The sequence below is a fragment of the Bombina bombina genome, chromosome 3, assembly GCF_027579735.1.
Source record: "Bombina bombina isolate aBomBom1 chromosome 3, aBomBom1.pri, whole genome shotgun sequence".
In the NCBI taxonomy this organism is placed as follows: Eukaryota; Metazoa; Chordata; class Amphibia; order Anura; family Bombinatoridae; genus Bombina; species Bombina bombina.
The window spans coordinates 276,766,284-276,793,120 of NC_069501.1; the positions used below are offsets into that span (position 1 = coordinate 276,766,284).

Below are 26,837 nucleotides of genomic sequence, written 5' to 3' on the forward strand. Positions count from 1 at the left end.
ATTCGTCACAGGCGGTTCACTTTCGAAGCTCCTGATTCCCGGTCTGGGGAAGATGATTGTTGCGGTGAGTCCCTCTACATGGGGTCCGGTGGTGGCTCAAACTGATGAAGGCATGTTAATGCCGGGTAGGCCTCTGCTGCAGAGCTCATTAATTCCTTACGAGCACGCTGACATACAGGGTGTTTCTTTACATGGATCTGGCCGGATGAGGACCCCTGCCCAGGTTATATGTTTGCCACTTTACAAGTTACCAGGACTGGCTGTTACTTTAGAGACAGTATGGGAAATACACGGTCCTTTGCACTTCATGGGAATGTGTCCCTGCATTGAAGAAGACGTGTTGGTTACACTGAACTTAACTTACCATGAAGTAGGCTAATTTACAATAGACATTAGATTTTGCCTCATGAGATAATGGACAGCGTGTTAGATAAAGATAATTATCTCATCTCTATGTGCCATACGTGCAAGTGTGGTTACAGTCATTGTTTGTATCATATATGTTCACTTGAGTTTTACAGTACAGGGTATATAGAGGTTCCCTAGATTCATGTTAATTAGGCGTTTTCTAATGTACTCTGTTTGTAACTATATACCGTTGCTATATTTTGCTTGCCAATGTTTGTACTGCTATCTGCGATTGTATATTGTATATATTACCTACCACTTGAATTATCTAGGTACAGTTGCCTCATTCAGTTATACTAAGAGTTTTCAAGCACCAACCTCTCCACCTTATACCTCCAGCAGAGCCCCTTATGGCTATACTCCTCAAACTTCCCTTAGCGATATCTGCTCCCACTAGCCTATGTGTATAATAGGGCTTCTGCTGCCTGCTTTATTTAGATAGTTATAGCACAAGTCATAGGGGCCCATTTATCAAAGTGCTTGCGGACCTGATCCGATACTGCGGATCAGGTCCGCAAGACCTCGCTAAATGCGGAGAGCAATACGCTCTCCGCATTTAACATTGCACCAGCAGCTCACAAGAGCTGCTGGTGCAACGCCGCCCCCTGCTGACTCGCGGCCAATTGGCCGCCAGCAGGGAGGTGTCAATCAACCCGATCGTATTCGATCAGGTTGATTTCCGGCGATTCCTGTCCGCCTGCTCAGAGCAGGCGGACAGGGTTATGAAGCAGCGGCCAATTGCTTCATAAGTTGTGTTTCTGGCGAGTCTGAAGACTCGCCAGAAACACGGTCCTTCAAGCTCCGTACGGAGTTTGATAAATGGGCCTGATAGTGTTTAACTACATTAATGCAGGAAAACAACTTCCATGTATCCAACATAGCCCTCTTTCTGCTGATATCTCACTAATGCGTCATTGTGGGTATAAGACTACCAGTTGCCATATACTATCTGTAATATATTTTTTTATCTTTATCATTATTACTCCACAGTGTACATTTGTATTCATGCATGATACTAGTATCTGATTTGTATTATCCTCCTATATTTTATGCAGAAACTGTGGCTCTCTTTAGGAGACCCAAGAGTATTTTTAGCTTACCTACTCTAACGTTTTAGATCATACTATGCTGGGAGGTCCAAAAGTGGTGTCGTGTAATTGAGTAGGTATACAGTTATAACTGGCAAACAATGTTCTTATTTCTCCAATCTCATGTCATACAATATTATATCTTATGTCGACTCTGTTTTAAATATGTTGTTAGTAATCTAAATAACCACCTCCCTCCCCCCACATGTAATGTGCCTCCTAGTCATGGAGTACGAATTAAGCGGTTTACCTTTCTTATACTGCAACCAAAATACTGATAATCCTCACCCTAAGAGCCCAGAATCCAGAGGCCTAGATCTTTTCTTACTTAATATTTTATCTGCATATATTATCAGCTATGCATTACTGTTTATTTATTGTTCATTCTGGGCTTTAGCTTGACATTACTTATTCTCAGTGTGAGGTTCAGGCACAATCCTTGTTCTTTTTTCTCATTGGCATACTGTTCAAGTGTTTTTCTCTCTTCTTTATTACAGCAATTATAAACATTACTCAACTTAATCAATCTACCTTATTGCAGGCAATTGTATAATACCAATGTAGTGTGCTGTAATTCTTTAGTTGTATGTCAGAATTTTTCGTTACCTCAAATAAAAATAATTCTTTAAAAAAAAAAAAAAAAAAAATCACAAAAAAAAATAGTCTTATTCATTCAAGACCATTGTATATTAAAGGGACAGTGTACTGTAATTTGTTTCTCCCTTTTAATTTTTCCCAATGATCCACTTTATCTGCTGGAGTCTATCAAATTGTTTTCATGTATTTTTTCATGTGAAATAGCTGCCTTTGCCTGTTATATCCACACCTATACTGTAAATGTCAGATTTTAAAGGGACATGAAACCCAAAATGCTTCTTTCATTATTCAGGGCATACATTTTAAAACATTTTTCCAATTTACTTCTATTATCAAATATCCTTCATTCTTTTTGTATCCTTCGTTGAAGGAGCAGCAAATAACTACTGGCTCTACAGAACACGTCAAGTGGACCAATTACAAGAGACATATATGTGCAGCCACCAATCAGCAGCTAGTTCCCAGTCGTGCATTGCATATTCTGAGCATACCTATGTATGCTTTTCAACAAAGTATACAAAGAGAACAAACCACATTTAATAAGAGAAGTAGCATTTTTTGTTTAACTTTAATGCACCTTCAAAAGGGCAGGAACCCTAAAACAATGATTTTATGATTCAGATAGAGCATGCAATTTTAAACAACTTTTTAATTTACTTCTATTAGTCAATTATTCTTTGTACTCTTTGTATCCTTTGTTGAAAAGCTGGGACATGAGCTCAGGAGATTTCACGTGTCTGGAGCACTATATGGCAGCAGATTGCAACACTATTTACTGACATATAGTTCTTCAGGCACCTACCTAGATATCTCTTCAACCCAGAATACCATGGGAACAAAGCTAATGGGATAACAGTAAATTGGATTAATAAGCAATCAATCTCCCAAAGGTGGTAGGGACAGTGAGATAATAAAGTATATATTTTCCATGGTTTTCTTTAAGTACTAGTCTCACGGTTTATACAGTGAGAGAAAAGATAGGGAAGATTTGGAGTAACTATAGAGATAAGCTCTACCTGCAAGCTCAGACAATTTAATTAGGTTGTGGTTTCAATTAGCAGAGACAGTGACTTCATATAGAAAATATACCTAAAAAAAACTATTTCCCATAGATTTTAAACTCTGCAGCAGGTATAACAAGTCATTGTAAACACATCAACAGGAAACTGATTTTACAGTATACCATCCCATTAAGTACAAATAAAAATGGCATTAGTGTTCTTTATAAAAAAAAGTCTTGAAATAGTATGAAAATAAAGCCTATTAGGCCAGTTTGGTGGTTTCTGAAGTCCTGTAGAAGCAGTGACATGGGGGCATATTTATCAATGTGTGAGCGGACATGATACGAAGTAGCGTATCATGTCTGCCACACATCGATAAATGCCGACAGCATACGCTGTCTGCATTTATCATTGCACCAGCAGTTCTTGTGAACTGCTGGTGCAATGCCGCCCTCTGTAGATTTGCAGCCAATTGGCTACTAGCAGGGGGTATCAATCATCCCGATTGAATTTGATCGGGTTGATTTCTGTCCGCGGCCTCAGAGCAGGCGTACAAGTTATAGAGCAGGGGTCTTTAGACCGCTGCTTCATAACTTCTGTTTCAAGGGGCATCCATACCGAGCTTGATAAATATGCCCCAATGACTTCACCAGAGCTTTTCACTTTAGATAATATTTATAGTGTTAATGTGATTATTGCTCAAGTCTAAGTATTACCCATAGAATTCCCTCTGCTCGTTGTTGAAAATATAGAGAGCATTAACCATCCCGAGTTCGTGCAAGCGAGGTCACAATATTTTTTTCAAACATATGACTAATATAGGTTCTAGCATTAAAAATATTGCAAACCCATAATGGCATTTGCTCTTTTTGCAGTAGAGATTGAACTCTATTTATAATCTAGGTTTATCTGGAATTATTCATTTGTATTTATTATGACCTAATTTTGCAGTTGTATCTACTATAATGTAAAGTTTGTTTGGTGAAAAATAATTTGATCATGTTACATGTATATATACTGTATGTGCTTCAGCAATATAACAATCTCTTGTTATACCATAGGATTTGGGTATGGAGTCCACCTCGCTAGATGATGTGCTGTACCGCTATGCTAGCTTCCGGAATCTGGTCGATCCTATAACTCATGACTTAATAATCAGCCTGGCAAGATATGTGCACTGCCCCAAACCGGTACGTACTTAATATTTGTTTACAATGTGCTCTTATGCTATCATTTGTATGGAGAATGCAATAAATATGCTTATACAGAAATGTGCATATTTTTGTCCTATACAAGGCAGCAAATGAACTGTGTATGAAGTGTTCTTTAAATGCAATTGCATGTTCTGTTCCCACCTTGTTTTCCTCTTATAACAGTTCTGCATCTCCCAGGTGCTGTCAGTTATCTTGAACATAGTTGTGCTATTATTTAGATTATATCTGGTCTGTATTGTCATTTTGCTAGTACATAGTTGACATATTAATAAATTCATAATAAATCAGCGAGACTGGCAGATAGACATGCTTTATCCTCATTAAGCATATTTATCAGATCAATTGATAAAGACTTTTGTTTGGTTTAAATTTATTTTTTTGGTTTAAATTTATTTTAAAATAATATATACAAGTATATTCCTTATGCCTTAGATGGACCATAAAGTGTTTAGATTTCATTATATTGAAAAATATTGTTAACCATCTCTGAGGCACAATGAAAAATTTACTGTATTTAATGAACAAAAAGAAAACAGCTATGCCAAACAAACCAGTCATTTTACATCTAAAAACTGTGTATATAAAAAATAAATATAAATGAATTGTATTAATACAATAAGGGTACATGCACTGGGTTTACTTTCAAGAGCAATCTTAGTTCAGAATACTACATTCATGTTGTTTCATCTTATTTATTGGAAATGTCAGGAATGTTAATGTTATATAGGAAAACTCAACCGTTTTAACATATTCTCATTAAAATATTGAACAGTCAAAATATCATATGTGCAAAATATTCTAATTATAATAGACAAGTTTTCAAATATTTGCTATTAGCACAGGCAACATTTAGAATGGCCGACTGTGTTTATATCAGTATGGTCTCTGTTCTGAGAGCTGGTTATTATATTTCCCAGCAGTGTGGAGGTCTTAGTGATCAAATAGAATTGTGTCCATTGAAATACTTACCTGTAGTGTTGATCAGTTTGTTGACCACTTGGTGATGGGAGTTGGTGCATGCAGGGTTAGTTTCAAGGATCTTTCAGCCATGGCAGAATCAGGCTGTGCTGGACCTAGGTAGGTTCTGAACTGTTACCTTAGATGTTGGAGGCAGAGATGCAACTGGCTTTCTGATAATATTATGCATTGTGTAGTACAGGCTTACAGTGTTCATACTCCTGTACACACTGTACTACTGCGTAATGTGCTTTTTACACCAGCATTCTAACTGCTGTGAACATAACTGTGCTTCCACTAAATAATAACAATACAGCAAGTAATCTCTTGTTATCACTACAATTGTGTGTAGTATCTCCTTTTACACAAATATCTTGAGATCCTGCCCTTTGGTGAACAGAAAAAAGGACAAGCTGTAAAAAGGTCTGTTGGCTAGTTACGGTTAGTTATGTATTCTCATGATCTTGGAGTACAATAACTTGAATAAGGACTGTGCTTTTTGAGACAAATTACACTGTTTTTTTATTTTATTGCAATTATGAAGACAAATCTCATTGTCTCCTGGGGAAAGTGTTACATTGAGCTGGTACATGAAGCTTTCTATTCCTGTTTTTTTTATTTTATTTTTAATAAATCTGTGAATTGTCTGAAGGAAATGACTGTGTGTGTATTTTAATACAATATTTGCTACTCGTATGTTTGATAATTCACCAAGTTCTTTCTTCTATGGGTGGATGGCTTTGTACTTCTCTGATACTGAAGGATTAATGACACCAGCTGAGTTCAGATTGTTGAGCTCAATTAACCTAGGAGTGTGAGTGCATACACTATTGTCACTTGTCTGATATTACACTAGAGTTGTCCTTGCAGATATTTTCTATGTTATGTTTGTTAGACACTGATTGCACTGTTTATGTGTTGTTTTGCCAATGTCTTCTGCATTACATACAACATTTATAAGTTGTCCTGATTGTCGTGTTCAGACATTCTGAGCTTATTCTTTCTGTGTATCTGTATTGTCCTTAGTGTGTGTTATTTATATTTAAAGCATTGACTAAACAAGTGTCATTTTATACACAAACTGATAATGAATCACTCCTATGAATAGACTCAATAGCTAATGCATAGTTGTAGATTTATTGCACCTCACAATCCAACATCCTTGAAGAAATAATAGTTGTTATGGTTTAATAAAAAGGATTTAAAATGCAAAATAGTAAAAAAAAATAGATAACAAATAACTGCTATTGATCAATAGAGCAGTTTCTTTAAGTAACTACTTCAGTGTGTTTAGCCACTGCTAAAGAATAAAACACCTAGGCCTAGATTACAAGTGGGGCGCACCCTACGCTATCAATATCACATTCCTGAATTAGAGCACAATCTGGTATTAAAGTCAGTGGTAAAACAGAATTACTAGAGAATGTTTAGTTTGGTCGACATCTATTTAGCAAACTCTATACTTTCAATGGATAGCACAGCCGAGCTAAACATGACTCATATTACAAGCTGTGAGTTATGTGGGCTAAAAAAGTTAGAGACCTGAAGAAAAGTATTAGGGTTACAAGAAAAGTATAACAAAGCACATGTAAAATATGTTCAAATATAGTATGAGTACATTTACTTCCATATAGATATAGAGCTATACACATAAATATATATAAAAAAAAAGGTATCTGTAATATTTTTGCACTTCATTTGTAATTAAAGCAATAGGGTATACCTAGAGTATACTTTTTTTCCCCATAATGACGACCCCATCTGTAATCAGTAATGGTTTGTACGGGATCACCCTTCTGGTTTCAGTTAAGTAGCTGACATCTTTTAAAGTAACAATGACAACTATTACTTTTAATGGGAGCCGTAGTACAATAGTGATGAAATGCTTGTAGCTATTATATGAAGCCTGTAGCTATTATATGGGGCCTGGCGCTATTATATGGGGCCTGTAGCTATTTTATGAGGCCTGGCGCTAAGATTTTACTCCTAGGGGTCAATTTATGCCCCATATTTCTTGAAAGCTTGCCGGAAACAGAAGTAATGAAGCAGCGGTCTAAAGACCGCTGCTTCATAACTTGTCCGCCTGCCCTGAGGCGGCGGATAGAAATCAAACCAATCGAATACGATTGGGTTGATTGACACCCCCTGCTAGCGGCCAATCAGCAGGCGGCGTCATTGCACCAGCAGTTCACAAGAACTGCTGCTGCAATGATAAATACGCTGTCGGCATTTATTGATGTGCGGAGGACATGATACGCTACATTGTACCATGTCCGTCCGTCCGCACTATCATAAATAGAACCCCTAATAGATATAAAGCTAAAAATGAAATAAATACACAACATAATATAGCTAACTTCTTTTTTAATTTTCGTGAAAAATCTATGTGCGCTTTTGTGAAAAATCTATGTGCACAATGTTTAAGCCATGTAATACAAGTCCCACTCTCCACTTTGCACCAATTTTGACGCGACACTTTTCGCACCAATTATGACGCAAACTCCTTAACAACCCACAAAATAGTAAATTATTCAACCACTTTTGATTGGAATATGCATAATCACATGATTTATGACATCAGCCAATCTGATTCAAATATACATTTTAAACTATCACTAATGAATCAAAATGCTTGATATTTGTGTCAATGATCACTCATCAGAACTTGTAAGTGCCATTTGTTACATTGTGTATTATACTTTGAAAGTATGTATATGTGAATTTAGAATTAAAGATACACATTGTTGTTGACATTATGACACACAGTGTAGTATTTTAGACAAGGATTTTAAAATTCGAATTGATGTTTGATTGAATATAATCTTAAACTGATAGCTCAAAGGGATAGCCCACCTAACATTAAACTGTCATGAATCAGATACAGCAGAAATTAAAATCACCTCTTTACTGTCATGCTATTTTCAGTGTATTTCTTCCTTCTCTTGAATTTCTTTTTCAGTAAGAAATTTCATCTTATATGCCAGACCATTTTATAACACATGTGAAGGGGTAGTTTTTAAAACTAGATTGCAATCAGTTGGGGTTACACAGGTACAGAGAGAAAACTGGTCCAGCTCTTAAAATATCCATTAATTGCAAATAAATACATATGATATTTTGATTACATGTTATATTTGCAATTATTCATGCTCAGAATAATAATACATGTATACTATATACATATAGTGGTATAAATAAACACAAAGATATGAAAGACAACATTGTTTAGAACATAAAAAGAAATTTAGGGACATATAAATATGTTTGCAAAAGATTTCTGACGTAACACACACATATATATATATATATATATATATATATATATATATATATATACACAAGTTTGTGCAAAGATATATGTACACATTCTAGCATTAATAATCATTTAAAATAAAAAAACATGATATAGGCATATATCATGAATCAAATAAATAATAATACACATTAATTTATGTGAACATTTCATATATCAGATTTTTTTGTATAACAAATAAATAGAAAAATAAATATCTATGAGCTATTATTGTTTGTTCAGGTATAAATATAGCTTAACATTAACAGTTGAAAAATAAAAGATAAGCTTTAGAGAAATGTGCTTGTTCATGGACAGTAATGAAATGGTATGAATAACGTTGGAAAAAACAGAATATCTGCAACATCGATGACTCTAAATTTATCAAAAGTCCAATGATCATCGCTCCGTACTTGACGCGCGTGTTTTTGACAGACGTTTTGATAAATAAGGGTATCATATGCAGATCCACGGCAGCGATGTCTGACGAGCGTATTGATGCCAGCGAATGCACCAAGATTGACGCTTTGATAAATCGAGGCCTTAGAATGGATAGTTGTGTTAAAACAAGCCTTTTATTCATCTTTGTAATATTTTGCAGTGTGTTTCAATGGGACGTTACATCATTTATTGACTGAGTAGTCGCTGTTATTTATAATTGCTGTTAATTTTACTGACTCCCTCTTGCTTGTTGTATACTATAGCATATGTCTGTATGCAATAATAAACAAACTCTAGAGAGGGGATGCAAAGGGCTGCAGCCAGCTTTTAATAGCACATTAATACATAACAAATTAAAGGGATACTAAACCCAATTTTTTTATTTCATGATTCAGACATTTTAAACAACTTTCTAATTTACTCCTATTATCAATTTTTCTTTGTTCTCTTGCTATCTTTATTTAAAAAAGAAGGCATCCAAGCTAAGGAGCCAGACAATTTTTGGTTCAGCACCTTGGACTTATTTAATGGTGGCTGACATTTAGGGGCATAATTACCAAAGTGTGAACTATGTTGCATTCGCCAGCATCAATACGCTCGCCTAACATCGACAAACATTGCGGCGGCGGATCTCAATACACTCTCCTTATTTATAAAAAAAGCCGTCAAAAACACTTGCACCAAGTACGGGGCGATGAGCATCGGACTGTTGTTAACTAGCAGTCATCAATCTCGTGTCTATTCGGCTTTTTTCCCAACTGTATTTATACCATTTCACTAAATGCCGCCACTATACTAAAATGTTTAACCCCTATCCTGCCACTCCCCGACATCGCTGTAACCTAAAGATTTTAACCCCTATCCCACCGCTCCTCGACACCGCCGCCACTAAATAAATTTATTAACCCTTAAACCTCTGGCCTCCCACATCATCACCACTAACTAAACCGATTAACCCCTAAACCGTCAGCCCCCCACATCGCAAAAAACGAAATTAAGCTATTAACCCCTAAACCTAACAACCCCTTAACTTTAAATTAAAATTACAACATCCCTATATTCAAATAAATTAAAACTTACCTGTAGAATTAAAATAAACTAATTTTAAATTAGAAATTAACCTACCCTAACTATTATACTACAATTAAATTAAAACTACCAAATAAATAAACTAAATTACATATTAAAAAATCTAACCCTACTAAAATTATTTAAATATACAGTTAAACATTATTACAAAGTCCTAAATTACAAAAAAACAACTAAGTTACAAAAAAAACAAACACTAAATTACGAAAAATAACAAACCAAATTATCAAAAATAATTTTTTTTACACCTTATCTAGTAGCCATATCAAAATAAAAAAACCTAGCCTACAATAAACAACCAATGGCCCTTAAAATGGTCTTTTGTGGGGCATTACCCCAAAGATAACAGCTTTTTTACCTGGTAAAAAAATACAAACACCCCCCAACAGTAAAACCCACCACCCAACCAACTCCCCAAATAAAAAAATCTAAAATAACCTAAGCTACACATTGCCCTGAAAAGGACATTTGTATGGGCATTTAGCTCTTTTACTGCCCAGACCCTAATCTAAAACTAAAACCCACCCAAAAAAAACTTAAAAAACCCCCGATGATCCACTTACAGTCCTTGAAGTCCCGCTTGCGGGATCCATCCAGTCGGCGAAGTCCTCATCCAGGCGGCAATAAGTCTTTTTTTTAAGGTTTTTTTTGGGTGGGTTTTATTTTTAGATTAGGGTCTGGGCAGTAAAAGAGCTAAATGCCCTTTTAAGGGCAATGCCCATACAAATGTTCTTTTCAGGGAAATGGGTAGCTTAGGTTATTTTAGGTAGTTTTTTTATTTGGGGAGTTTGTTGGGTGGTGTATTTTACTGTTGGGGGGGTGTTTGTATTTTTTTTGTCAGGTAAAAGAGCTGTTACCTTTGCGGCAATGCCCCACAAAAGGCCCTTTTAAGGGCCATTGGTAGTTTATTGTAGGCTAGGTTTTTTTTTATTTTGGGTGGGCTTTTTTATTTTGATAGGGCTATTAGATTAGGTTTAATTCTTTTTTATTTTTGATCATTTTTTTTGTTATTTTTCATAATTTAATGTTGTTTTTTTTTGTAACTTGTAACTGCATTCTCTTACATAAGCTTTCTTACGGCATCCGCGGCCTCAAGGGTGGCAGTTTGAAAACTAGGTACGGTGCGTCGAAATAGCGGCACGCGTACCTGTTTAAAGTTTGATAAATGGGGAAAAGTGCCAAATACAGCTGAATGTGTATTCGGAACATCTGTAGTGATGTAATCATCAATCTGCGTTGGATTGAGATCGCAGGATCGTATGTTATGTCACAAATTTCAACATTTGCCTATCTTGAGGCTAGGTTGGATCAATCTCGCAACAATTACGATGCGGAATTCCAGCGTATTTTCAGTTGACACTTTGATAAATTGGCCCCTTAGCCTCTAATCAACAAGAACAACCCAGGATGTGAACCAAAAATGGACTGGATTCTAAACTAACATTTTTGCTTTTCAAATAAGGATAGCAAGAGAATGAAGAAAATGTGATAATAGGAGTACATAAGAAAGTTGCTTAAAATTGCATGCTCTACCTGAATCATGAAAGAAAAATATTGGGTTCAGTTTCTCTTTAACATTACCAAATTACAATAAAACCATAAAAAAAAACTTTATAAAAACTGTTTATAACCAACATAGAAGTGCTTGCCCCATTCTCATTATTAAAGGGACAGTCTACAATAGATTTTTTATTGTTTTAAAATATAGATAATCCCTTTATTACCCATTCCCCAGTTTTGTATAACCAACACAGTTCTATTAATACACTTTTTACCTCTGTGATTACCTTGTATTTAAGCATCTTCTGACAGCCCCCCGATCACATGACTTTTTATTTATTATCTATTGACTTGCATTTTGTGCACAACCCACAGGCGTGAGTACAATGGCCCACATGAAGTAGCAGTATCCTGTTGTGAAAAGCAAATTAAAAAGCGTGATTAAGAGGCTGTCAATAGTGGCTTAGAAAAAGGCAGAAATTTAGAGGTTTAAATGTTATAAAGTATATTAATATATCAATGTTGGTTGTGCAAAGCTGGTGAATTGGTAGTAAAGGCATTATCTCTCTTTTTAAACAATAACAATTTGAGTGTAGACTGTCCCTTTAAAGTGCCTTCCTCTGGCATAAAGCCAGGCTTGCGCCAGACCATACTGCAGACCTGAAATTGCAGCCCTCCTTCGATACTCTTATACAGGTTTCCCTTTGCTACCAATACATGCAACAAGCCTCACATTATAAAGGTGTGCACTGAATGTGATACAGATGCTACAAAAATGTTTTTGCTAGATTTATTTATAGTAGCACCATTATAAAATCTCATATATGGCCCTAGAGGAAACTCAATTACATGGACAATTTAGTTAACATTAAACTCTAAGGTGGTTCTAGATTATAATAGTTGAAGATGCAAAAAGTTGAACACAACGCTAAGGATGCAGTTGTTATTTCTGGTACCTCATCTTCTGTTATCTATTCCTACCTATATTTTTGTTTAAATCTCCTTCTCCTTCCATTACCTGTCTCCATGCTTGGTGTAGAGCAGGGTTCTTTAAATCACAGTTCGGCACCCATTACTGGGTCATAACACCATGTTTATTCGGTTGCAGCTTGTGTGTGTGTGTTGTAGGAGAGTGTGTGGGGTGTGTGTGTATTGTGAGTGTGCATGTTGTGTGTGTGTTATATGATAGTGTGTGTTGTGTGTGTTATATGATAGTGTGTGTGTTGTATGGGATTGTGTGGTGTGTGTTTTATGAGAGTGTGTGTGTATTATGAGAGTGCGTGTTGTGTGTGTCTCATATGATAGTGTGTGGGATGTGAGAGTGTGTGTGTGTGTTGTATGAGAGTGTGTGTTGTATGAGAGTGTGTGTGTATTATGAGATTATGTGTTGTGTGTGTCTCATATGATAGTGTGTGTGGTGTAAAAGTGTGTGTGTATTATGAGAGTACGTGTTATGTGTGTCTCATATGATAGTGTGTGGGGTGTGAGAGTGTGTGCGTGTTGTATGAGAGTGTGTGTGTATTATGAGAGTACGTGTTGTGTGTGTCTCATATGATAGTGTGTGGGGTGTGAGACAGTGAGAGTGTGTGTGTTGTATGAGAGTGCATGTTGTATGAGAGTGTGTGTGTATTATGAGAGTGTGTGTTGTATGTGTCTCATATGATAGTGTGTGTGGTGTGAGTGTGTGTGTGTGTTGTATGAGAGTGCGTGTTGCATGAGATTGTGTGTGTATTATGAGAGTATGTGTTGTGTGTGTCTCATATGATAGTGTGGGTGGTGTGAAAGTGTCTGTGTGTTTTATGAGAGTGCGTGTTATATGAGAGTGTGTGTATTATGAAAGTACATGCTGTGTGTGTCTCATTTGATAGTGTGTGTGGTGTGAGAGTGTCTGTGTGTTGAATGAGAGTGCGTGTTGTGTGTGTCTTATATGATAGTGTGTGTAGTGTGAGAGTGTCTGTGTGTTGTATGAGAGTGCGTGTTATATGAGAGTGTGTGTGTATTATGAAAGTACATGTTTTTGTGTGTCTCATTTGATAGTGTGTGTGGTGTGAGAGTGTCTGTGTGTTGTATGAGAGTGTGTGTTATATGAGAGTGTGTGTATTATGAAAGTACATGCTGTGTGTGTCTCATTTGATAGTGTGTGTGGTGTGAGAGTGTCTGTGTGTTGAATGAGAGTGTGTGTTGTGTGTGTCTTATATGATAGTGTGTGTAGTGTGAGAGTGTCTGTGTGTTGTATGAGAGTGCGTGTTATATGAGAGTGTGTGTGTATTATGAAAGTACATGTTGTGTGTGTCTCATTTGATAGTGTGTGTGTGTTGTATGAGAGTGTGTGTTATATGAGAGTGTGTGTGTATTATGAGAGTATGTGTTGTGTGTGTCTCATTTGATAGTGTGTGTGGTGTGAGAGTGTGTGTGTTTTATGAGAGTGCGTGTTATATGAGAGTGTGTGTGTATTATTAGAGTACGTGTGTGTGGTGTAAGTGTGTCTTATATGATAGTGTGTGTGTTATTACCTTTTACAAAACTTTGAAGTTTGACTACAATCACATAACATATCCCTGATATTTCAATACTTCAGGTGGCTTGCGAAGAGTTAATGTAGTACAATTTAAAAAAAAATAACAGCAAGGAAGATTTTAGTGGCTTGTGAGTTTCACATAAAGGGACATAAAATCCCATTTTTTTTCTATTATGATTCCATCAGAGCATGCAAATTTAAACAACTTTTCAATTTAATTATAAAACTGTCTTTGTTCTGTTGGTATCCTTTGTTTAAAAGCAGGGAGATATACTTAGAAGCTTGCATGTGTCTGCAGTACTATACAGCGGGTTTTTTGGAAGAGTGTTATACATTAGGTGTTATACTCTAGGTGGCAGCACTATTTCCTGCCATGCAGTGTTCCAGACATGTGCACGCTACCTACCTAGGTATCGCTTCAACAAAGAATAACATGAGAAAGAACTAAGCAACTTTGATAATTGAAGTAAATTGGAAACTTTTTTTTATAATAGTATCATGCTTTGTCAGAATCACAATAAAAACATTTTAGGTTTCATGCCTCTTGACGTATTAAGTTCATTTCTGGAAACTATTTTACAAAAAACAGTTGCAACTTTCATAGACAAACAAATAACTGATGGAAAACAGCATGATTTTTACTGCAGGATATTTAATATTAGAATAATTTTGTTTAGGACTTCAAAGTAATAAATCAATGATTGCTAAAGTATTTTATTCTGTGCCACATTATGTTATTGATAAACTGCATTGCCCTCAGCTAAAGTCAAGCGTCAAAATGTTGGCTTAGTATAGACTGCAGAGTATTTAATAAACTGAGGGTATTCAAAGTAGGGAGGAGCTACAGGTGCCTCAGGGTTTAGTGCTGTGGCTTTTTTTGTTAACACATTCATCAGTGATATTACCTGCAGCATTTAAAGGGACAGTTTACTCAAATATATTCTTCCCTTTAATTTGTTCCCAATGATCCACTTTACCTGCTGGAGTGTATTAAATTGTTTACAAGTATTTCCATTCCCCTTATATTTGCATTTGAAATGGTTGATTTAGCCTGTGGTATCCCCACCCATCCTGAAAGTTTTTGGCCTTAAGGCCAAGCTGTGTAATCACAAACAGCAGAAGAAATTACACTCCCAGTGCGTTATAGAAGAGATAAGGTAATAAAATGTTAATGTTCCATTGTTCTCTCCAAGTTTTGGTTGTTTACAGACAGATCTAAGATAAAGAAGCAGGTATAGGTACACAATGTGATAAAGTAATGAAAACACAAGTTATGAAGCAGCAGTCTAAAGTGTGGCAGCGGTCTGAGGCGGCAGACAGACATCGGCGGAAATCAACCTGATCCCATACGATCAGGTTGATTGACACCCCTGCTAGCAGACGATTGGCCGCGTATATGCAGGGGGCGGTGTTGCATCAGCAGTTCACCAGAACTTCTGGTGCAATGATAAATGCCGAGAGTGTATGCTGTCAGCATTTATCGATGTGCAGCGGACATGATCAGCAATATTGGATCATGTCTGCTCACACAGTGATAATTAGGCCCCTTAATGTTACTTTACTAAAAACAGTAAAAGAGAAGCATAATTTTATTTTTTTGGTTAATTTCTGATGATTTGGGTAGCTAAACTATGATTTTATAGCAAAGAAGAAGCTAGTATGATGCTTGGTTTCACGGGTTATGGTATTAGCAGTAAATATAAAAACATGGCAATGCAAAGCTGCCTTGTGTTTACTAACCTTCCCATGTCCCCAGACATCCTCTGAACTGTAATATAGCTCCCTCCGTGGGACTCTCCTTAGTAATAGGCAGTTGCCTTATTGTCTTGTTGCTTCATCTCTTTGCCTAGTACTTGTGTTCCAGACTGATATGTCGTTTAAAGGGACAGAGGAGGAAGACTACATTCTATAGATTTCACTGTGACTCCTCCCTACAGGAAGTGCCCACAGTGTTTTTGTAAGAGTTGTTTCTTCAAAGCTCTGTGTGCTTCATAGGGCTGCCACCTCGGCCATGTTTTGCTGGGCGCTTATGAGTTACACATGCTGCAGGATAAATGGGGAGGAGCATGTATTGTGCCTCTGGACATCACATGAATAGTGCTAATAAACAGCACAATACATGTTCCTCCCTGCTTACCCTGCAACATGTGTAACTCATAAGTGCCCAGGAAAACATGGCCGAGATGGCAACCCTAGTACTGCTGTGCATCCCCAGCATAATATTGTGACACATTTTGCAATATTAACAATATTTGAAAAAAGTTGCTTTATCATAGTGCGGTAGTATCTTGGGGTGAGTTGTCAATCCCAGAGTTAAAAAAAATAAAAAAACCCTTTTAATGCATTTTATATTGCAAAATGTGTTCCATAGGGTTGGTAGCTGTCCTCTATAAAAATGCTGGACAATCTGAGGTGACTGGGACGATGGTCAGTTGGGTCACACAATGCCCCCTTACTAAAGCTCTTCCTTAGATCCCACTCTTAATTATACCATGTATATGTTTCACAACTATGCAGTTATTTTACCCCTTAGCTGCCAGTAACATAGAAATCAATAATTGTACCTCTTTGGTTGCCAACAAAACATGTAAACAGTAGTGATTGGAACCCCTTAACTACTCATCACCTTTTCTGCTCCATATTTGTAATGCATTGAGGCATATAATAAATTATACAGTAAACACTAATGGACTTTAAAAAAAAAAAAAATAAAAAAAATGGGCATTTAAGAGTTCAGTATTTTTGTAAAGATTTTACTGGACCAAAATACTGTACTGTTTAGTTGAATAATGGACACCTGGCAACCCTAATGTTACATAACATGCTGGGATCATATAGCTGCTACAATAGTGTGTCTGCAATGTAGTGCGCTGACATCTCAACATCCATGCATCACAGTTCAGCAATATCCCTAGTCACATTGTGAAATTGTGGTTGGCATTAAAGCTCGGGTTCACATTATGGTCTAGCTTTAGTTTTCAGATAAGGGATAGAGTTAGTGTTTGGGCTAGAGCTACCTTTGTTTTCGGATTAGGGATAGAGTTAGTGTTTGGGCTAGAGCTACCTTTGTTTTCGGATTAGGGATAGAGTTAGTGTTTGGGCTAGAGCTACCTTTGTTTTCGGATTAGGGATAGAGTTAGTGTTTGGGCTAGAGCTACCTTTGTTTTCGGATTAGGGATAGAGTTAGTGTTTGGGCTAGAGCTACCTTTGTTTTCGGATTAGGGATAGAGTTAGTGTTTGGGCTAGAGCTACCTTTGTTTTCGGATTAGGGATAGAGTTAGTGTTTGGGCTAGAGCTACCTTTGTTTTCGGATTAGGGATAGAGTTAGTGTTTGGGCTAGAGCTACCTTTGTTTTCGGATTAGGGATAGAGTTAGTGTTTGGGCTAGAGCTACCTTTGTTTTCGGATTAGGGATAGAGTTAGTGTTTGGGCTAGAGCTACCTTTGTTTTCGGATTAGGGATAGAGTTAGTGTTTGGGCTAGAGCTACCTTTGTTTTCGGATTAGGGATAGAGTTAGTGTTTGGGCTAGAGCTACCTTTGTTTTCGGATTAGGGATAGAGTTAGTGTTTGGGCTAGAGCTACCTTTGTTTTCGGATTAGGGATAGAGTTAGGGCTAGGCTTATAGTTATAATCAGGGCTACAGTTAACCCATTGGATGCTAAAACCCATTGCAATACTGTGGGATGCAACTTATCTGACATATAAGGGGTTAATGGGTGGCACTATGGCCACAGACCTACCTAATCTGCAACATTGTGTCTGCTGACATATTGCTTAGATGGCAAAAAATATGTAAAACCATTTGGGCAGGGGGCTATAAAGATCCCATTGCCATCATATTGTAGAGAATAACAACTCTTTAATCAGGGATCATCATTTTCTTACTCTTCATTTGTTAAAAGTGTCTCTGAGAATTAATGCTAGAACAAATATTTCCCTGTGCCCAGCCTTTTACTTTATTTCTTCATCCAACGCTGCACATTGAGGCAAACTGTGCAGGGAGAGCAGGAAAATCAACAGCAGAAAATAATGACATTTTTAGCATTGTGCCTATAAGAGGGTTAGGGTTTTGCGTACAGAGTCATCTGCAGCTCAGTGATAAAACACAAGTTTCAGTCACCTCAAGGTGATAGAGAGAGAAAAGCCAGAAAATAGAGAATTAATACAGATATGCTACTGCAATTCCCTCAGGTCAGTAAATGGTTAAAGCTTTGTTTATATGCAAATTAAATTGTTTTTGTTTTTTTAAAGCAAAGAAACTGCAAATATTAATCAACAAGTAAAGGAAGTAGATTTTTTATGGCAGAGTTATTAAGTATTTATTATGGTGAAATCATTGTGTGCCTCTCTGACTTTGCATAAGAGACGCAAAACCCAACATTTTTCTTTCATGATTCAGATAGAGCATGAAATATTTTTTCTTCTATTATCACATGTTCTACATTCTCTTGGTATCTTTTATTGAAAGGCATGGATGTAAGCTCAGGAGTGTGCACGTGTCTGGAGCACTATATGGCAGCAGTTTTGCAAGAAAGTTATCCATTTGCAAGAGCACTAGATAACAACACTATGGGGCCTTCAGGCTTGGCGAAAACAGTAGTTATGAAGCAGCGGTCTAAAGACTGCTACTCCATAACTGGTCTGCTGCCTCTAAGGCTACAGTCTGCAATCCGCCCAATCCTATACGATTGGGCTGATTGACACCCCCTGCTAGTGGCCGATTGGCCATGAATCTGCAGGGGGTGGCATTGCACAAGCAGTTCACCAGAACTGCTTGTGCAATGATAAAGCCGACAGCTGTCAGCATTTACCGATGTGCGCCAGACATTATACGCTACATCATATCATGTCCGTCCGCACTTTGGTAAATTGGCCCCTATATCCTGCCATGTAGTGATTCAGACACCTACCTAGGTATCTCTTCAACAAAGAATATCGTGGGAAAGCAAATTTGATAATAGAAGTAAACTAGATTTTATTTTATTTTTTTAATTGCCTGCTCTGTCTGGATCACAAAAGAGAATTTTTGGTTCTCATATCCCTTTAAATTATATGATTGTAAATGTCATATTCCTGATGTAGCAGTTGAGAACATTGGATGTAGGAACCTATTATAGAAGAATATTATTATGAATTAGATAATCACATCAAGTATTTGTGGAAATCTTTTGTCTTTTTTTATCTAAATCTTGTATAAAGGGAAATCACAAGACCCACAATTAAAGGGACAACTATTGCAAAATTTGAAATCTGAATATTTGTGAAATGTACAACTTATTTCCTCCTTGTGAAAACAAAAAGGAATTACTGTCTCCGTAGTATTTAGCTGCCTTTGAAGTGTTAGCTCCCATGCAGTACTGCGTATCCGTCCTGGGATTGCTACAGGCGTTCTCATAGCCAATCCAGAGCTGACATGGGCATAACTGACTGAAGTTCGGGTGAGTAATAACAGATAGCATAAGTTAACCCTTTATGTCAATAGTCTACATACAAAAGCTACTGATGTAACCCTTTTTTGCCAGTAAATAAAAAATATTGTTTTTTACCCCCTTTATGCCAGTAACACATAAAGCAGCCATTTAACCATAGGAGTGGCATAAGCAGCAGTGATTTGTGCCAGTACTACATAGAGCGTTTTAATTAGCTGCTGCTCAAGGACCTATTGGACATCTGGCAGCACTATGAGGTTTTTTTTGTGTTATTTTTGCAAGAAGTTTTTTTAATTGACCTTATGCAATTATTAAGTAGTAAACTATGGGCACTGGGGCTCGTTATGCAGCTTAGGGGTCTCATTATTCAGTTGAGATAATGGGGCATATGTATCAAGCTCCGTATGGAGCTTGATGCCCCGTGTTTCTGGCGAGCCTGCAGGCTCGCCAGAAACAGCAGTTATGAAGCAGCGGTCACAAAGACCGCTGCTCCATAACCTGTCCGCCTGCTCTGAGCAGGTGGACACACAGCGCCACAATACAACCCGATCGAGTACGATCGGGTTGATTGACACCCCCCTGCTGGCGGCTTATTGGCCGCGAGTCTGCAGGGGGCGGCGTTGCACCAGCAGCTCTTGTGAGCTGCTTGTGCAATGATGAATATGGCGAGCGTATTGCTCGCTGTATTCAGCGAAGTCTGGCGGACCTGATCCGCACTGTCGGATCAGGTTCGCCAGACTTTGATAACTAGAGGCCAATGTTTTGAAATTCCTTCACATATCTTTTCTAGCCCACCATCGCTGGGTTTTCCTATTGTTAACATATACAGGGAGTGCAGAATTATTAGGCAAATGAGTATTTTGACCACATCATCCTCTTTATGCATGTTGTCTTACTCCAAGCTTTATAGGCTCGAAAGCCTACTACCAATTAAGCATATTAGGTGATGTGCATCTCTGTAATGAGAAGGGGTGTGGTCTAATGACATCAACACCCTATCTCAGGTGTGCATAATTATTAGGTAACTTCCTTTCCTTTGGCAAAATGGGTCAAAAGAAGGACTTGACAGGCTCAGAAAAGTCATAAATAGTGAGATATCTTGCAGAGGGATGCAGCACTCTTAAAATTGCAAAGCTTCTGAAGTGTGATCATCGAACAATCAAGCGTTTCATTCAAAATAGTCAACAGGGTCGCAAGAAGCGTGTGGAAAAACCAAGGCGCAAAATAACTGCCCATGAACTGAGAAAAGTCAAGCGTGCAGCTGCCAAGATGCCACTTGCCACCAGTTTGGCCATATTTCAGAGCTGCAACATCACTGGAGTGCCCAAAAGCACAAGGTGTGCAATACTCAGAGACATGGCCAAGGTAAGAAAGGCTGAAAGACGACCACCACTGAACAAGACACACAAGCTGAAACGTCAAGACTGGGCCAAGAAATATCTCAAGTCTGATTTTTCTAAGGTTTTATGGACTGATGAAATGAGAGTGAGTCTTGATGGGCCAGATGGATGGGCCCGTGGCTGGATTGGTAAAGGGCAGAGAGCTCCAGTCTGACTCAGACGCCAGCAAGGTGGAGGTGGAGTACTGGTTTGGGCTGGTATCATCAAAGATGAGCTTGTGGGGCCTTTTCGGGTTGAGGATGGAGTCAAGCTCAACTCCCAGTCCTACTGCCAGTTTCTGGAAGACACCTTCTTCAAGCAGTGGTACAGGAAGAAGTCTGCATCCTTCAAGAAAAACATGATTTTCATGCAGGACAATGCTCCATCACATGCGTCCAAGTACTCCACAGTGTGGCTGGCAAGAAAGGGTATAAAAGAAGAAAATCTAATGACATGGCCTCCTTGTTCACCTGATCTGAACCCCATTGAGAACCTGTGGTCCATCATCAAATGTGAGATTTACAAGGAGGGAAAACAGTACACCTCTCTGAACAGTGTCTGGGAGGCTGTGGTTGCTGCTGCACGCAATGTTGATGGTGAACAGATCAAAACACTGACAGAATCCATGGATGGCAGGCTTTTGAGTGTCCTTGCAAAGAAAGGTGGCTATATTGGTCACTGATTTGTTTTTGTTTTGTTTTTGAATGTCAGAAATGTATATTTGTGAATGTTGAGATGTTATATTGGTTTCACTGGTAAAAATAAATAATTGAAATGGGTATATATTTGTTTTTTGTTAAGTTGCCTAATAATTATGCACAGTAATAGTCACCTGCACACACAGATATCCCCCTAAAATAGCTATAACTAAAAACAAACTAAAAACTACTTCCAAAACTATTCAGCTTTGATATTAATGAGTTTTTTGGGTTCATTGAGAACATGGTTGTTGTTCAATAATAAAATTAATCCTCAAAAATACAACTTGCCTAATAATTCTGCACTCCCTGTAAAGCTGAATTAAGTGGAACAATACATGATATATGGCACAGCAAACAAGAACGGCTACAAACGAAACCTACAACCACAACACTTAGAAAACATGTTTGCAAAATGTAAGACGTGTAATTGTGAATAGTCACATGTCTGTTTTGTTACCGTTGTCTCACAATTTAAAACGTATTTGTCTCTGCATAATCTCTTAAATACAAACTAAGGGGTGACCATGGGTTTTCTGTGGAGTTCTAGTGTGTTCTTGAAGTGCGGTCATGATTTTTTTACAATAACTTGCGTGATTTTTTTAAAACATGATTGCCCATGTGAAATATTTTGTCTCACGGTTGTCATTCACCATCTTAAAGGGACAGTGTACTATAACTTTGTTTTTACATTAAAGGGACATGAAACCCAAACATTTTTCTTTCACGATACATAAAATTCTTCTTTCATGAGCATACAATTTTAAACAACTTTCCAGTTTACTTCAATTATCTAGCTAGGCTAAGGAGCTTGGAGCTAGCTGCTGATTGGTGGCTGAACTTGTATATGTGTCCAGATAGCTCCCAGAAGTTCATTACTGCTTCTTCAATAAAATATAACAAGAGAGTGACACAAAATGGATACAGAAGTAAATTGGAAAGTTGTTTAAAAATGTATAATCGATTTCAATCATGAAAGAAATGTTTTGTGTTTCATTTCATGCCCCTTTGAAGGGACACTGAACCCAAATTTTTTTCTTTCGTGATTCAGATAGAGCATGGAATTTTAAGCAACTTTCTATTTTACTCCTATTATCAAATTTTCTTTATTCTCTTGGCTTCTTTATTTGAAATGCAAGAGCGTACGTTTAGATGCCGGCACATTCTTGGTGAACAACCTAGGTTGTCCTTTCTGATTGGTGGATAAATTCATCCACCAATCAAAAACTGCTGTCCAGAGTTCTGAGCCAAGAAAAAAAGCTTAGATGCCTTCTTTTTCAAATAAAGATAGCAAGAGAACAAAGAAACATTGATAATTGTAGTAAATTAGAAAGTTGCTTAAAATTGCATGCTCTATCTGAATCACTAAAACATTTTTGTGAGTTTAGTGCCCCTTTAATGTGTTTCCAATGACTTGTAATTCCAGCTGCAGAGTATAAAATGTATGACGAATTGCACTTTTAGAATTATTTTTATATATTTGAAATAGATGGTTTTGTTCGTTAAAACCACAGCCCTTCAAAGGGCTAGATTACAAATGGAGTGATATTTATCGCTCCCACTCGTGTGTTAACTGCGCTTGACTTTGTCTTTTTTCGTGTGTCTGGTACCCCACAAATTTCAAGTTGAAAGTAAAAAGTTTTCACGTGCGAAGTTAGAATATCGCGACCACAGTAAAGTATTCTCCCATAGAAGTCAATGGAGCGCGAAAAGTGGGAATAAAAAACCTAACACCCTTACTTGTGCGCAAGCCCAATCGTATTTTCTCACTTGTGCTAACCCAACATGAATATATGAATATTTCACATTCCAGTGCAACATATAAATACATAAATACATATGTACACACATATAAATAAATAAATATATATATATATATATATATATATATATATATATATATATATATATACTGTACATACACACAAACATATAAATCTTTAGACATGTATATGCAGCCCTTTTTTCTAACACCTGAAACATCATATCTTTGAGTCCTTATAACTTTTTTTGCAATTTTTTTCCAATCATTTTTTCTAGATGGTGTTATTATGAATGTAACTGTAATTTGTAATGTATTATGTGCAACTTTTTATTCGAGTGTAACAGTTAACCAGATGAGTTCACGCTATCCCAACGCATTTTAAATTCAGTTGCGCTTGAACTAATGCATTTACTTTAAACTTGTAATCTGTGCACTACTTCCGACGCATGCAAACATCAATATTGCTCGTAATCTGGCCCAAGATTGGTTGAGCTTGCAGGGAAATCAGATCTCCTTCTTTTATCACTTTCTTTATATTATGTATGTCTGTAAATCAAAGCCCAATACTAACAGACAATGGGGCCCATTTACTAAGCTGCGTATCCTGCTTGCTGGAATCAGGAGTTAAGAAGCAGCGGTCGTAAGACCGCTGCTCCTTAACCGGTCCGCCACCTCTGAGGTGGTGGACTGAAATAATCCCGATCAGATACGATCGGGATGATTGACACCCCCTGCTAGCGGCCATTGGCCCCGAATGTGCAGGGGGAGACATTGCACAAGCATTTCACAAAGAATGTTTGCACAATGATAAATGCAGACAGCGTATACTATCGCCATTTATCAATGTCGGGCAGACATCATCATGTTGAATCATGTCCGCCCCCATATAATAAATCACCCCAAGAAGTGAAAATTAAGATTTTGTTGCTCAAATGTAGGGTAAACTATTCTTTTAAAGATGATGAGGTTGCCTCCCTTTTTAATTTAATACATTTCTTGCTTTTTTTCTTAATTTATTTTGTGTATGTTTTAGAGTTGCCTATTTTATAGAGGATATCATTTTTATTTGTTTTTATTTGTTTGTTTTGTAATGTTTTTAAACATTTATGTGATGCCGGTATCCATGACAATAAAAGTGGTTTTGTGCTGCAGAAAATTAAATTGATAGTAAATACTTTGAGATTTTGATATAAAATGTTTAGTTATTCATAGTAAAACAATACTATTTTATCCCCTTTTCATGCACTCTACAGGTATATACCAATATATATATATATATATATATATATATATATATATATATATATATATATATAATTAAAAAGCCTAAAATCTTCTAAAATACATTTTTCTAGGGTATATATATATATATATATATATATATATATATATATATAGATAGATGATAGAGAGAGAGAGAGAGAGAGAGAGAGAGAGAGAGAGAGAGATCCACAGCAATTAAGGCACTCTCCGGTTTTAAGATAATCAATTCCTTTTAATGTGACGTTTCGGAGATTTTAACCCCTTCCTCAGACCATAAAAACATGTTTTTATGGTCTGAGGAAGGGGTTAAAATCCCCAAAACGTCACATTAAAAGGAACTGATTATATTAAAACCGGAGAGTGCCTTAATTGCTGTGGATCTATTTAAGACTGTTTAAAGAGCAGCCTGGAAGTTGCTTAAACCGTTTTGGAGTGCTGGTCTGTATCTTTATTTTGTTATATATATATATATATATATATATATATATAAATATATATATATATAAATATATAAAACAAGTATTAGAAGAGAGGACCTAATGAACATACATAATAGATTGGAATCTTAATACCGATTCCAAATCCTGAAATATGGTGCAGACCCTCAATATAGAAATATATGCAAAAAAGAAGAGAGAGCTAACAGGGTTTCGAGAAATCCTGTATAAAAACAAGGGGATACAGCCCTCTTTTAAACAATGGTTGCATTGTGTGTGAAAAATATGGCGTTCACTTTATCAGATGAGGTTTGGGAGGCTGAGCTCAATGAGTCGCTTACACAGAGCAATAATGTTGAAACAAATGATACTGATAAAAAATCCTTAAATTTATTTACTTCCTTTAAAAAGTTCAGACAATGGGGTCAATTTATCAAGCTCCGTATGGAGCTTGATGCCCCGTGTTTCCGTCGAGCCTGAAGACCGCTGCTCCATAACCTGTCCGCGTGCTCTGAGGCGGCGGACAGAAATCAACCCGATCAAATACGATCAGGTTAATTGACACCCTCTGCTAGCGGCCGCGGATCTGCAGGGGGCGGTATTGCACCAGCAGTTTACAAGAACTGCATTTAACGATGTGTGGCGGACATGAAACGCAACATTGTATCATGTCCGTCCGCACTATAATAAATATACCCCATTGCCTTAATAGGCAAATCAAAATCAGAGCAGAAAACTCTGTCTAAAGTCTAAACAACTATGTAGAGAACAAAATTATACCCAGAGGGTTAAGGTTATTGTTAGATCCAGGTGCTAGAACTTAGGAGGATGAGGAAGGTCCTTTGTTGAGGAATGGAATGGTAAATTATCTACAGTCTCTTTAGAATTAATGGAAATTATGATAGGTTGGAAAAAGTCAAAATAGAGGTAGACTCAGCTTTGGCAATGTTAACAAATTTGAGAAAGACCAAAATTTTAACAAATTAAATGAGGGGACTAAAAATAGCATATCAAGACTACAAGCAGACATTAAAGCTAGAAAATGTTGCAAATTGTTAAGAGATCAGGAGGATTATAAAAAGAACAGGGTCTATGTTTATAAATCTCAGAAGGAGTCATATGACTCTGGAACTGATGCGTCAGACTCCGAAATAGACAATACTCCAAAAAAAAAAAAAACACCATTTAAAAGATGGAGGAGGAGGGGTGGCAGAAATAGGAAAAGAGCAGCACAGCATGTTTACCAGAGAGAGGAGATACCCGATGAGACAGACCAGAGGCAGAAGGGAATATTACAACTATGAGAGACAGATGGATAGAGGGAGACCCAGGAGAGGACGCTACAGGGACTTTTAAAGACCCATGATAAGGATGAGTTACAAATTGTTAATCTAGCAAAAATTCTCCTAAAAAAGGTCTATCTTTCAGCCCAGTGGCAAAAATAAAAAAATTTGAGGTCACAAAAGATTTAATTATTTTCTCTAGAAAGATTGTTCTATCACAGGTAATCAATAAAGGGAACACCAGAAGTGAATCTCTAACGGCAGGGGACCAGGAAAGTTTGAATACTTAAATTCCCTTTTGGAGGAGAATGAGGCTCCTTTAGAAAAAGCAAATTCCTAATTGGAACAAATTTCAAACCAAAATTTAGCTACATGCCATCCCTGGTAACTATTCCAGCGATCATTTTTTTTGTTAATCTGGTAGAAAAAGATCTAGAGAAACTTCCTGACAACCTCATAATAAAGGATAATCTAAGTCC

The 26,837-nt window shown here is 37.0% G+C and overlaps 1 protein-coding gene across 1 annotated transcript in view; it reads left to right on the forward strand.

Moving 5' to 3' along the window:
* LRRC75A (leucine rich repeat containing 75A) overlaps window positions 1-26,837 on the forward strand; it is an 820,714-nt gene that overhangs the window by 213,352 nt on the left and 580,525 nt on the right. The window contains exon 2 of the mRNA XM_053706301.1: window positions 4,156-4,284. Within this exon, the coding sequence (XP_053562276.1) occupies window positions 4,156-4,284 (129 nt within the window). The remainder of the gene's footprint in view (window positions 1-4,155; window positions 4,285-26,837) is intronic.